Raw genomic sequence first — 12610 nt, 5'->3', positions numbered from 1 at the left:
AAGTCCAACAGGTTTGTTTCGAAAGGATGTCCTGAAGCGTGGTACATTGGCGAGACCATGCAGACGTTGACACAATGGATGAATGGACATCGCGCCACAATCACCAGGCAGGAATGTTCCCTTCCAGTCGGGGAACACTTCAGCAGTCAAGGGCATTCGGCCTCTGATCTTCGGGTAACCGTTCTCCAAGGCGGCCTTCAGGACGCACGACAATGCAGAATCGGCGAACAGAAACTTATAGCCAAGTTCCGCACACATTAGTACGGCCTCAACCGGGACCTTGGATTCATGTCGCATTACATTCACCCCCCACCATCTGGCCTGGGCTTGCAAAATCCTACCAACTGTCCTGGCTTGAGACAATTCACACCTCTTTAACCTGTGATTATCCCTCTCTCAAGTTGCTCCTTCTGGACCTGTAAAGACTTAATTACCTGCAAAGACTCGCATTCAAAGTATCATCTTTCATCTTTGACTTTGTCTATATATATGTTTGTGGAACCCACCTCTTCATTCACCTGAGGAAGGAGCTGTGCTCCGAAAGCTAGAGATTCGAAACAAACCTTTTGGACCTTTACCTGGTGTTGTAAGACCTGTGTCAATTACTGGTAATTGGAACTTTGCTTTTTATCTTTCCGACCGGTTACCTTTATGCCTTTCAACGCTTATTAAATCCTTTGAATTTACTATTTAAAGTGTTCATTCTTTCTGATTTAATTCACAAATGGGGATCTATTGCAAACAACCTGTAATCCGTGAATCGACATGCGGTAGGGGTTCAAGAACGAAGGATGTAACCTTAAATTAGAGCAAGATTGTTCACAAGAAGGGCTTCTGCAGGCAAGAATGTTTTTTAAAAATCTGGAACTTGCTCCTCCAAAAGACTGGCAACATAGGATATTGGAGCATGAGTAGGCCATTCAATGTTTTGATTATCATGGATAATCCCCTAAATCAACATCACTTTCTGGCATTGTCCCATTTCCCTTAATTCCTTTAGTATCCGAATCTATCATCCTTCACCTTGGATATACTCAATGATTGAGCATCCATAGGCCACGGGGTTAAGGACTTGCAAAGATTCACAACCCGTTGAGTGAAGACAATTAGGCCTCATTTCCGGCCTAAAAAGCTCACCCTGTGTGCAGATTTCACACAGACAGTGGCCCAGCGGGGAATCGAACCTTGGACCCTGGCGCTGTGAAGCCACACTGCTAGCCACTTGTGCTACTGTGCTGCGGTAGCGGCACACCGATAACGGTGTGATCATGAACAAAAATGTGGATCACAGGATAAATGTGGGTTCGGACACCGGGGAGAGCTCCTCTGTGCTTCTTCAAAAAGTGCCATGGGATCTTTTACAGACGCCTGAGAGGGTAACCGGGGCTTTAAGGGGCTGTTTAGCACTGGGCTAAATCGCTGGCTTTGAAAGCAGACCAAGGCAGGCCAGCAGCACGGTTCGATTTCCGTACCAGCCTCCCCGAACATGCGCCGGAATGTGGCGACTAGGGGTTTTTCACAGTGACTTCATTTGAAGACTACTTGTGACAATAAGCGATTTTCATTTTTATTTTAATTTTAAGCTGAATGTCATATGAAAGACGGTACCTCTAACAGTGCAGCATTCCCTCAGAATTACATTGACTTTAGTGTTGAAGTAGGTCTTGAACCCACAGCCACCTAATGTAATGGCAAGGGGGCGGCACAGTGGTTAGCACTACTGCTTCACAGCACCAGGGACCCAAGTTCGATTCCAACCTTGGACAACTGTGTGGAGTTTGCACGTTCTCCCCGTGTCCGCGTGGGTTTCCTCCGGGTGCTCCCACAGTCCAAAGATGTGTAGATGAGGCCCTTAGTGTCCAAACATTAGGTGGGGTTACAGGGATACGGCAGGGGAGTGAACCTAGGTTCTGTTCGAGGGTCGATGCAAACCTGATGGGCCGAATGGCCTCCTTCTGCATTGTAGGGATTCTATGATTCTAAAGGGTGCTATCAAAATGAATTGGGTACTCTAAAAAAAAATGTTTTAAACTTAGCCGGATCTGACTTGAGTGGAACGCTAGCAATAGAGTTTCGTTCAGCAAGGTCATCAAGCGATACAGGAGGTTAAATGGAACTGAGCTCCACAAAGGCTGTGATCTGATTGAGGGACGGAACAGGTTTGAATGATCTAGAGTTCTGAATGGCCGACTTGAAACTGTTGGGTGGGGGAGGAAAAGAATCGTCATTCCTGGCTGGAGAAACGACTGCAATCTGAGTTGTTCAATTTGCTCATTTGTGTCACTGTCACCCATGTATAGGTTCAGTCCGAATTGAAGAGGAAATGGAGGCGATGGCACATTGAGAGGTATGTGGGAGGGGACTTGAAGTACCACCAACCTTCCCTGGGCAGCAATGGGACCAATTGCACCACCCAGATCTCGATGCTCAGCAAGTGCAGCCCGGAGACCAGACTGTCAAGCTTCCAGGCGGAAACTTCCATTGCGGAGCAGGAGGAGCCTCGCCTTGAGGGATCCGTTGAACATTAAGCGCTACGCGTCCCGAGAAAGAATTTCTTTTTTTTTTAAACACAATTCAGAACACCAGATTGATTTGTGCGCCAATGGGGAAAATGAAGCAAACGTTCCCAAGGACAGCAAATTGATTAATGTCTCCTGTCTAAGAGTTCCCAAGTTTAAAAAGGTAGGGCACTTGTCTTCAGATGGGTCAAGATTAGCGTTTACTGCAAACCAATCCCAACAGCTATCAATGATTGACTAACTGAGAGGTTATTGTACAGTTGCCTGGGACCTAATCGCTGGAATTTCACTGCTAGGCCTCTGAGCTGCACTTTCCGCATTTTCAACCCTCCTTAAAACCTACCTCTGGCCAAACGTTTGACCACCTGACCTAACGGCCAGGATTCTCCGATGCGAGACGGCCCTGCTGCTCGCGAGGACGAGGAGAACTTGGCGCTCAACCAATTCTCCCATTCACGGCAGAGGGACTGGAAATTCCCGCCGCCAACAACAGACGGAGAATTTCCCCCCCCCCCCCAATATCTCCTTCTGTGGCTCGGTAATGTACTTTATTTGATCATGCCCCATGTGAAGTGTTCTGACACGTTTCGTTGCACTAAAGACACCCTGTAAATATAAGTTATGTCTGGAGTGGGTTTCAGATGCCAGTCATTGAAGCAAGTTGCTTTTGTCATGTGAAATTTCTTTCCATTTTAGTCGATGTGTTTTTCCCCATGTTAGCGCTGATATCGGGATGTGTGACACTGGGAGATACAGACTGAAGGCCGGCTCATTCGTAATCCTGATAATCCTTCCACTGTCTCGGGTGATGGCTCGGGAAAATGTTCTGGACTTCAGTCAAATCGAACAATTGTAGAAAAAGCAGGGAAGGGTTTTTAACACTTCGACCCAATTTAAGGTTGTAATGTTGGTGACTTTCAATCGCTTTTTTGTAATCCTTTTTGGGAATGCATCCATCGCTGGCAAGGTCGATATTTGTTGCCCATCCCTTATCGCCCCGGTTATGTTAGCACCGTGGGGTTTGGTTATGTTAGCACCATGGGGTTTGGTTATGTTAGCACCGTGGGGTTTGGTTATGTTAGCACCATGGGGTTTGGTTATGTTAGCACCGTGGGGTTTGGTTATGTTAGCACCGTGGGGTTTGGTTATGTTAGCACCGTGGGGTTTGGTTATGTTAGCACCATGGGGTTTGGTTATGTTAGCACCGTGGGGTTTGGTTATGTTAGCACCGTGGGGTTTGGTTATGTTACACCATGGGGTTTGGTTATGTTACACCATGGGGTTTGGTTATGTTACACCATGGGGTTTGGTTATGTTAGCACCGTGGGGTTTGGTTATGTTAGCACCGTGGGGTTTGGTTATGTTAGCACCGTGGGGTTTGGTTATGTTACACCATGGGGTTTGGTTATGTTAGCACCGTGGGGTTTGGTTATGTTACACCATGGGGTTTGGTTATGTTACACCGTGGGGTTTGGTTATGTTAGCACCATGGGGTTTGGTTATGTTAGCACCATGGGGTTTGGTTATGTTAGCACCATGGGGTTTGGTTTCGGTACAAATCCGATTGATGGGGCGAATGTCTACATGGTAAATTACCCGGTCGCCACGGGAATCGTCGTGGGCAGGATGGGAGAATTTGATGGGCCGTTGAAAGGTCCATTGAGGTGGTTGCGGGGAGTGGGGTGTGGGGTAGTAACAGAGTTTGTGTTTCAGGTTGTTTCAGTCCAGTTCTGACAAAAGGCCATCGACCTGAAGTGTTCATTCTGTTTCTACCTGCAAGGTTGCTGCCAAACCCATTGGGCATTTCCTTCATTTTCAATCTTTATTTGAGAATTTTCACCCTTTTTCATGGATTGAGAAACTTTTGTGAGGGCCACGAAGAATCCAGCACGAGTCTTCAGGATACAAAGAAATAACATTTATTTACAACAGCAGCAGCAACTTCCCTTGCTGCTCACTCCTCTCTCTCTGCTGGTTCCAAACTGGCCAGCTCTATTTATGCAGGGAGTCTGCTAATGGTTTCTCCGCCCCCCCCCCCCCCCCCCCCCTCATTGGGGAAGCTCATACTCCCACAGGATTGTGGGATTGTCATTAGTCCCCAGCCAATGGGAAGCAGGCAGGTTCTCACAGAAACAAAGTGAAAACAGCGAGACTTCAGGGTAGAGATTAGATCAGTGAGACCTCGGCAATGAGAGGCTAAAAAACAGCATTTTTAGGGTGCAGAAGAAGGCCATTCGGCCCAAACGAGCATCATGACTTAGTGCCCATTCCCCTGTCTTGTCCCTGTATCCCTGCACAGTGTTTATCCCCAAATAATCATCTAATGCCCTCTGGAACGCCTCGATTGAACCTGCCTCCACCACACTTCCAGGCCGTACATTCCAGACCCCAACCACTCACTGAGTGAAAAAGTTTTATCTCACATCACATTTGCTTCTTTTGCAAACCACCGTCATGAGCGGGGACAGTTTCTCCCGATCTACTCTGTCCATCCCCCTCATGATTTGAACGTCAAATATTTTCTCAGCCTTCTCTCCAAGAACAGTCCCAACCTCTCCGATCTATCCTCATAACTGAAGTTAAGGTAGCTATTAGGGGTTTTCCCAGGGTAGAGGGGTCAATTACTAGGGGGCATAGGTTTAAGGTGCGAGGGGCAAGGATTAGAGGAGATGTACGAGGCAAGTTTTTTTACACAGAGGGTAGTGGGTGCCTGGAACTCGTTGCTGGAGGAGGTGGTGGAAGCAGGGACGATAGTGACATTTAAGAGGCATCTTGACAAATATATGAATAGGATGGGAGTAGAGGGATACGGACCCCGGAAGTGCAGAAGATTTTAGTTTAGACGGGCAGCATGGTCGGCACAGGCTTGGAGGGCCGAAGGGCCCGTTCCTGTGCTGGACTTTTCTTTGTTCTTTTGGGTGTGAAAGCCGAGCTGGCTAAGTTTGAACTGGTTATAAAGTAGGAGAGTAGAGACACAGTGGCAAACCTTCAAGGAGATAGTTTACAACGCTCGGCAAAGATCTCTCCCAGTGAGAAATAAAGACTCTTTGAGAAGGGTGCATCATCCGTGACTAAATGAGGGAGTGAAGGACAGGATCGAATCGAAAGAAGATTAGTGATGGCGAGAGGATTGGACAGATTTTCAGAACCGGCAAAGAATAACTAAGAAGATAACAAAATCCGAGAGAAAGTTAGCTAGTGATGTAAAAACCGATCGTAGAGTTTCTACAAGTATTTAAATAGGATAACGAGTAAATAAAGTGAGTGTTGGCCCTCTAGAGAAGGAGTCAGGGGAACTGATCCTGAAAAAATGGTGAAGGCAATGAAGGGTTTATTTTGGGCAGGGGTCAACGTGGGCAGATGGAAAATTTGACAGACCAGCAAAACATCCACTGACTTTGGGCAGGATGGGAAAATCCCACTTTTTGTCCACCTTCACTGCCGAAGAGATGGAACACTTCCCAACGATACTTGAAAATAAAGAGGTGGATGGAAGAGAGGAACCTAAAGGCTGACAAGCCCCCAGGACTGGATGGCTTGCATGTAGAACATAGAACATACAGTGCAGAAGGAGGCTATTCGGCCCATCGAGTCTGCACCGACCCACTTGAGCACTCACTTCCACCCTATCCCCGTAACCCAATAACCCTCCTAACCTTTTTATACACTAAGGGCAATTTAGCCTGGGCAATCCATCTAACCTGCACGTCTTTGAACAGTGGGAGGAAACTGGAGGAAACCCACGCAGATACGGGGAGAACGTGCAGACTCCGCACAGACAGTGACCCAGCCAGCTATCGAAACTAGTACCCTGGCGCTGTGAAGCCTCAGTGCTAACCACTATGCTATCCCCATCCTGGGGTCCGAAAATAAATAATAACAATAATCTTTATTAGTGTCACAAGTAGGCTTGCATTAACACTGCAATGAAGTTACTGTGAAAAGCCTCTCGTCGCCACATTCCGGCGCCTGTTCGGGTACACGGAGGGGGAATTCAGAATATCCAATTCACCTAACAAGCACGTCTTTCGGGACTTGTTCCTCGGGGAGCACCCGGAGGAAACACACGCAGACACGGGGAGAACGTGCAGACTCCACACAGACAGTGAACCAAGTCGGGAATCGAACCTGGAACCCTGGCACTGTGAAGCATGGTGGCACAGATATAGTTACCTTGGTTATAATCTTCCAAAATGTCTTAGATCCTGGAAGAGTCCCAGTGGATTGGAAAATAAGTAATGTAACACCTTTATTCAAGAAAGGAGGCAGATAGAAAGGGAAACCTATAGACCAGTTAGCCTAACACCTGTCATAGGAAAAATGCTAGAATCCATTATTGAGAGGTTACAGCAGATTAGAGCATCATAATTTGATCAGGCAACGCCAACATGGTTTTATGAAAGGGGAACTCCCTTATCTATTAAGATTATTTGATGAAGTAACATTCAAGGTGGGTAGAGGGAAGCCTGTAAATGTGATGTTCTTGGATTTCCGAAGGATATTTCATAAGGTGCCAAATCAAAGATTACTGCCCAAGGTGAGAGCTTATGGTGGCGGGGTAACATGGATAAAGCATTGGTTAGCTAACAGGAAACAGAAAGTAAGGATAAATAGGTCCTTTTCAGATTGGCAAGCTGTAACTAGTAGAGTGTGACGGGGGTCAATGTTGGGTCCTCAGATAGTTACAACCTAAATCAATTAATTGGATGAAGGGACCGAATATATGGTTGCTAAATTTGCTGATGACACCAAGATAGGTAGGAAAGTGCGTTGTCAAGAGGATGGAGAGAGAGTGAAAAGGGATACAGAGAGTTTAAGTGAATGGACAAAAAATTGCCAGATGGAATCTAATTTGGGAAAATGTGAACTTGTCCATTTTAGCAGGAAGAATATTTACTAGTTAGTGCAGAGAGATCTCAAAGCTCGGGACAGAGGGATCTGAGTGTTCTGGTACATGGATCACAAAAAAGTTAGTCGGCAGGTACAGCAAGTTATTAAGAAGACAAATGGAATGTTGTCGTTTATTGGAAGAGAATGAAATATAAAATTGGGGATGCTTTGCGACAGTTGTACAGGGCCGAGGTGAGATCCCATCTAGAGGGCAGCATGGTGGCACGGTGGTTAGCACTGCTGCCTCACAGGGTCAGAGACCTGGGTTCAGTTCCGGCCTTGGGTTACTGTGTGGAGTCTGCATGCGGGTAGGATTACGGGGTAAGGGCGGGGGAGTAGGCCGAGGTGGAGTGCTCCTTCGGAGGGCCGATGCAGACTCGATGGGCCAAATGGCCTACTTATGCACTGTATGGGTGGGATACTGTGAACAGTTTTGGTCTCCTTATTTGAAAAACAGATTTAATTGCATCAAAAACAGTTCAGAGAAGATTCACTCGACTCATTCCTGGGATGTGAGGCTTACCTTATGAAGAAATGAATACAGGTTGGGCCTGTACTCATTGGAGTTTAGAAGAATGAGAGGCGACCTTATTGAGTCATATCGGATTCTCAGGGGGTTTGACAGGGTCAATGCTGAGAGGATGTTTCCCCTTGTGGGAGAGTCTAGGACCAGAGGGCGGAATCTCAGAGTGAGGGGTCACCCATTTCAGACAGAGATGAGGAGGAATTTCTTCTCTCAGAGGGCAGTGAATCTGTGGAATTCTTTACCGCAGAGAGCTGTAGAGGCCGGGCCGTTAAGTATGTTGAAGGCTAGGGCGGCATGTGGCGCAGTGGCTAGCACTGGGACTGCGGCGCTGAGGACCTGGGTTCGAATCCCGGCCCTGGGTCACTGTCCATATGGAGTTTGCACGTTCTCCCCATGTCTGCATGGGTTTAACCCCCACAACCCAAAGATGTGCAGGTTAGGTGGATTGCTAAATTGCCCCTTAAAAAAAAGTATGTTCAAGGCTGAGAGAGACAGATTTTTAATCAGTAAGGGAACCAAGGGTTATTGGGATAAGGCGGGAAAGTGGATTGGAGGATTATCACATCAGATCAGTCATGATCCGATTTAATGGCGGAGCAGACTCAATGGACCGAATGGCTTCCTTCTGGTCTTACGTCATGCGATCTAATGGCCTCACTGTTGAGAGTCAACACATTGGCTGTGGGCCTGGAGTCACATGTAGGCCAGACCGGGTAAGGACGGCAGATTTCTTTTCCCTAAACCATTAGTGAACCAGATGGGTTTTGTACAACAATTGAGGATACTTTGGCAGTCACTATTAATGAGACCAACTTTCAATTTAATAACAAGTTGAATGTAAAAGTGAATGTAAAAAAAGGGAATGAGAGTCAATCTCAATTAGCGAAAGCTGCTGATGTTTTAGCCCGCGAAATTCATGTTGCCTTTGATCAATTTGTGTAAATGTGAAAGCACTATGCCTGTAGATTCGTTGAATTACAATGTGGTGAATAAGCATCATTGTATATGGACATATATAACTGTAATTTTGACTGTCTATGAGCACATCTAATTGTCATGTAAATCTGCAATGAATGTCCTTGATGTCCTAACTGCTAATTGTAAATACCAAAAATAGCGATCCTTGTATAAAGTCTGCCCTTTACTGCAGATTGAGATTCAAGATTGTTGGAGGACAGGACTTTCTAAGTCACGTACCGACAACTGGTTTACTGCTTCTTCAGAATCCTGCCGACAGCATAGCCTCAACTTAAAATTGCATACTTGCCGGAATGATAATGCCTTCAAATCAACTGGGTTTCAAAGCTCGGAACTACAGATGGGCATGTTTTATCAACTCTACATAGTAACCCACAACAAAACCGTTGCCTCCTTTCACGTACTGAAGGTGAATATAGACGCCACGACCCTGTGTGGCTTGCTCCGTTGAACGCGATGGCAAAACGGGACTGAGGTTCCGTCTCCTTTTGGGTCCCGTGCGATGTAATTACCGAACACAATCGCCGCGACAGCAAACTCCTGCTGAATTATCGGTCTTCTCATTGCTTCGCTGATTGTCCGCAGGAAGATTCAGGACCCGGCTCTGCTGGCTGACTTTTCGAAAGGGCATGGCTGAAATTTGGCCGAGCAACCCAACAACGCAGCAAGCTCCCAATTCCTCGAGTATTTTGGAAACTGTTTCATGTGTTTTTAGGTCTTGTTGCTTCGCAAAGTGAATTGGTGAATGTCAATTTTGTATTTTCGAATTGCAGGAACAATACAAAGAGGAGAGGGATTAGAACGGTGCTGTTGGCCATGCTGGCATTGTCCTTCTTCAAACACTCTGTTGCTGTACCTTAATAACCTTCATGTCTCCAGGGGATTTCCCATGCAGATCGCACATACCCAAGCAGCCAGGTCAGGCCTCTGGTAAGTTGATGGCTCCTAGATGAAATGAGCAAGGGTATGAACTCAATTTGAATTCTGATCAGATCGCTGACACAGCTAGCATGTCAATCATATTCTTAACCTTAATCCATGCCATCTAGGCCCCACGTAATTTTATACGCTTCAATTAAATCTCCCCTCATCCTCCTCTGTTCCAAAGAAAACAACCCCAACCCAAACAAAATAAAAACAGAAAGTACTGGAGAAATTCGACAACTCTGGCAGTATCTGTGGAGAGAGAGAACAAAGAACAAAGAAAATTACAGCACAGCAACAGGCCCTTCGGCCCTCCCAGCCTGCGCCGATCCAGATCCTTTATCTAAACCTGTTGATATTTTCCAAGGATCTACTTCTCTCTCTTCCCGCCCGTTCATATATTGTCCAGATGCATCCTAAATGATGCTATCGTGCCCGCCTCTCCCACCTCCGCTGGCAAAGCGTTCCAGGCACCCTCTGCGTAAAAAACTTTCCACGCACAACTCCCTTAAACTTTCCCCCTCTCACCTTGAAATCGTGACCCCTTGTAATTGACACCCCCACTCTTGGAAAAAGCTTGTTGCTATCCACCCTGTCCATACCTCTCATAATTTTGTAGACCTCAATCAGGTCCCCCCTCAACCTTCGTCTTTCCAACGAAAACAATCCTAATCTACTCAACCTTTCTTCATAGCTAGCACCCTCCATACCAGGCAACATCCTGGTGAACCTCCTCTGCTCCCTCTTTAAAGCATCCACATCCTTCTGGTAATGTGGCGACCAGAACTGCACGCAGTATTCCAAATGTGGCCTAACCAAAGTCCTATGCAACTGTAACATGACCTGCCGACTCTTGTACTCAATACCCCGTCCGATGAAAGCAAGCATGCTGTTTGCCTTCTTGACCACCCTATCGACCTGCGTTGCCACCTTCAGGGTACAATGGACCTGAACTCCCAGATCTCTCTGTACATCAATTTTCCCCAGGACTCGTCCATTGACCATATAGTCCGCTCTTGAGTTAGAGCTTCCAAAATGCATCACCTCGCATTTGCCTGGAGACAGAGTGTGGGATTCTCCATGCACTAACCCCCCCCCCCCCCCCCCCCCCCCCCAGGCAGCATTGGCCAGTGGTAGGATCTTCAGGTTCCGCTGATGCCTATGGGCGTTTGGAATTAAAAGTCTGATGATGACCATGAAACCATTGCCGGTTGACTAACGTCCTTCAGGGAGGGAAATCTGCCGTCCTTACCCGGTCTGGCCGACATGTGACTCCAGACTCTCACATCATTTTGGTTGACTCTTAACTGCCCCTCGCTGAAATGGCCGAGCAAGACACTCAGTTTCAAGGGCAATTAGGGTTGGCAACAAATGCTGGCTCAGCCAGCAATGCCCACATCCAAAGAGCAAATCTTTAAAAAACCCTCCACCACCAGGCTACATGCCCCAGGGGGAGATCCCACCGACAGGAAGGGATGAGTCCGATAAGACATCTTAATAATAATAATCTTTATGATTGTCACAGGTAGGCTTACATTAACACTGCAATGAAGTTGCTGTGAAAAACCCCTAGTCGCCACATTCCGGCGCATGTTCGGGTACACAGAGGGAGAATTCAGAATGTCCAATTCATCCAACAACGGGGGCAGGATTCTCTGATCCTGAGGCTAAGTGTTGACGCCGTCGTAAAATGCGACGGCGTTAACAGGCCCCCAGGAGCAGCGATCCTGAGCCCTCCAGGGAGCCAGCACGGCACTGGAGCGACTCACGCAGACGGGCGTTAAACGGGCACCGCGGGTCTGCGTATGATCGCTGCGGCCGGCGCGAATTCACGCATGGGCACGGGCTTCCTTCTCTGCGCCGGCCCCGATGCAACATGGCCTAGGGCTACAGGGCCCGACGCAGAGTAAAAGAGGCCCCCACCAGGAGAGGCCGGCCCGCCGATCGGTAGGCCCCGATCGCAGGCCAGGCCACATTGGAGGCCCCCCCCCCGGGGGTCGGATCCCCCCCCCCCCCCAACGCCAGGCAGCCCCCCGCAGGATGAACGCCGAGGTCCCGCGGGGTAAGACCACATGTGAACGGCGCCGGCAGGACTCGGGCTTGCTTGGCGGCCACTCGGCCCATCCCCGGCAGGAGAATCGCATAGAGCAGCCCCCGACCGGCGCCGCACCCACCGCGCCAATGGCTCTGATTGATCGGCGGACCGGCGTCACGTGAATCACGCCCAGCCCAGCGATTCTCCGACCCGGCCCCAGGGTCAGACAATCCCCATGTCTTTCAGGACTTGCGGGAGGAAACCGGGGGAAACCCACGCAGACACCGGGAGAACGTGCAGACTCCGCACAGACAGTGACCCAAGCCGGGAATCGAACCTGGGGCCCTGCCGCTGTGAAGCAACAGTGCTAACCACTGTGCTACCGTGCTGCCCAGAACAGGCTGAAATCTATCCAATCCTTCCTCAAAATTAAAATCCTCTGAACCCAGCGGCAGCCACCTAAATCTCCCCTGTACCCTCTCTCTATCACAAACACTTCTCTCTTGCCCCTGTGTTGAGGCAATATGGGATGCCCAGGCATTGATGTTGAAAACGTTCCCTTGTTGCCAGAACCTGCCCATTGCAAAGGCCGACGTGAAGGAATCTGCCACACTGCTTTGATTTAATAACTAGATGCAGATAGATGCTATTCGGCTTGCTGGCTTTTTGCAAGAACCATCCAGTTAGTCCCATTGTTTGCTCCCCCATAGCCCTGCAAGTATTTGCTTCTCAAGTACA

The 12610-nt window shown here is 48.1% G+C and overlaps 2 protein-coding genes across 2 annotated transcripts in view; one reads left to right on the top strand and one right to left on the bottom strand.

The window, feature by feature from the left end:
• vipr1b (vasoactive intestinal peptide receptor 1b) overlaps positions 1–3735 on the top strand; it is a 79265-nt gene extending 75530 nt beyond the window's left edge. The window contains exon 13 of the mRNA XM_038798543.1: positions 2301–3735. Coding sequence (XP_038654471.1) covers positions 2301–2528 — 228 coding nt within the window. The 3' untranslated portion in view covers positions 2529–3735. The remainder of the gene's footprint in view (positions 1–2300) is intronic.
• Positions 1–12610, bottom strand: part of sec22c (SEC22 homolog C, vesicle trafficking protein) — a 177666-nt gene that overhangs the window by 6512 nt on the left and 158544 nt on the right. The gene's annotated exons all lie outside the window — the stretch shown is intronic.

This window comes from Scyliorhinus canicula, chromosome 5 (genome assembly GCF_902713615.1).
Source record: "Scyliorhinus canicula chromosome 5, sScyCan1.1, whole genome shotgun sequence".
Lineage (NCBI taxonomy): Eukaryota > Metazoa > Chordata > Chondrichthyes > Carcharhiniformes > Scyliorhinidae > Scyliorhinus > Scyliorhinus canicula.
Note: the sequence above shows the minus strand (reverse complement) of the source record. Positions and strands in the feature narration are given on the sequence as shown.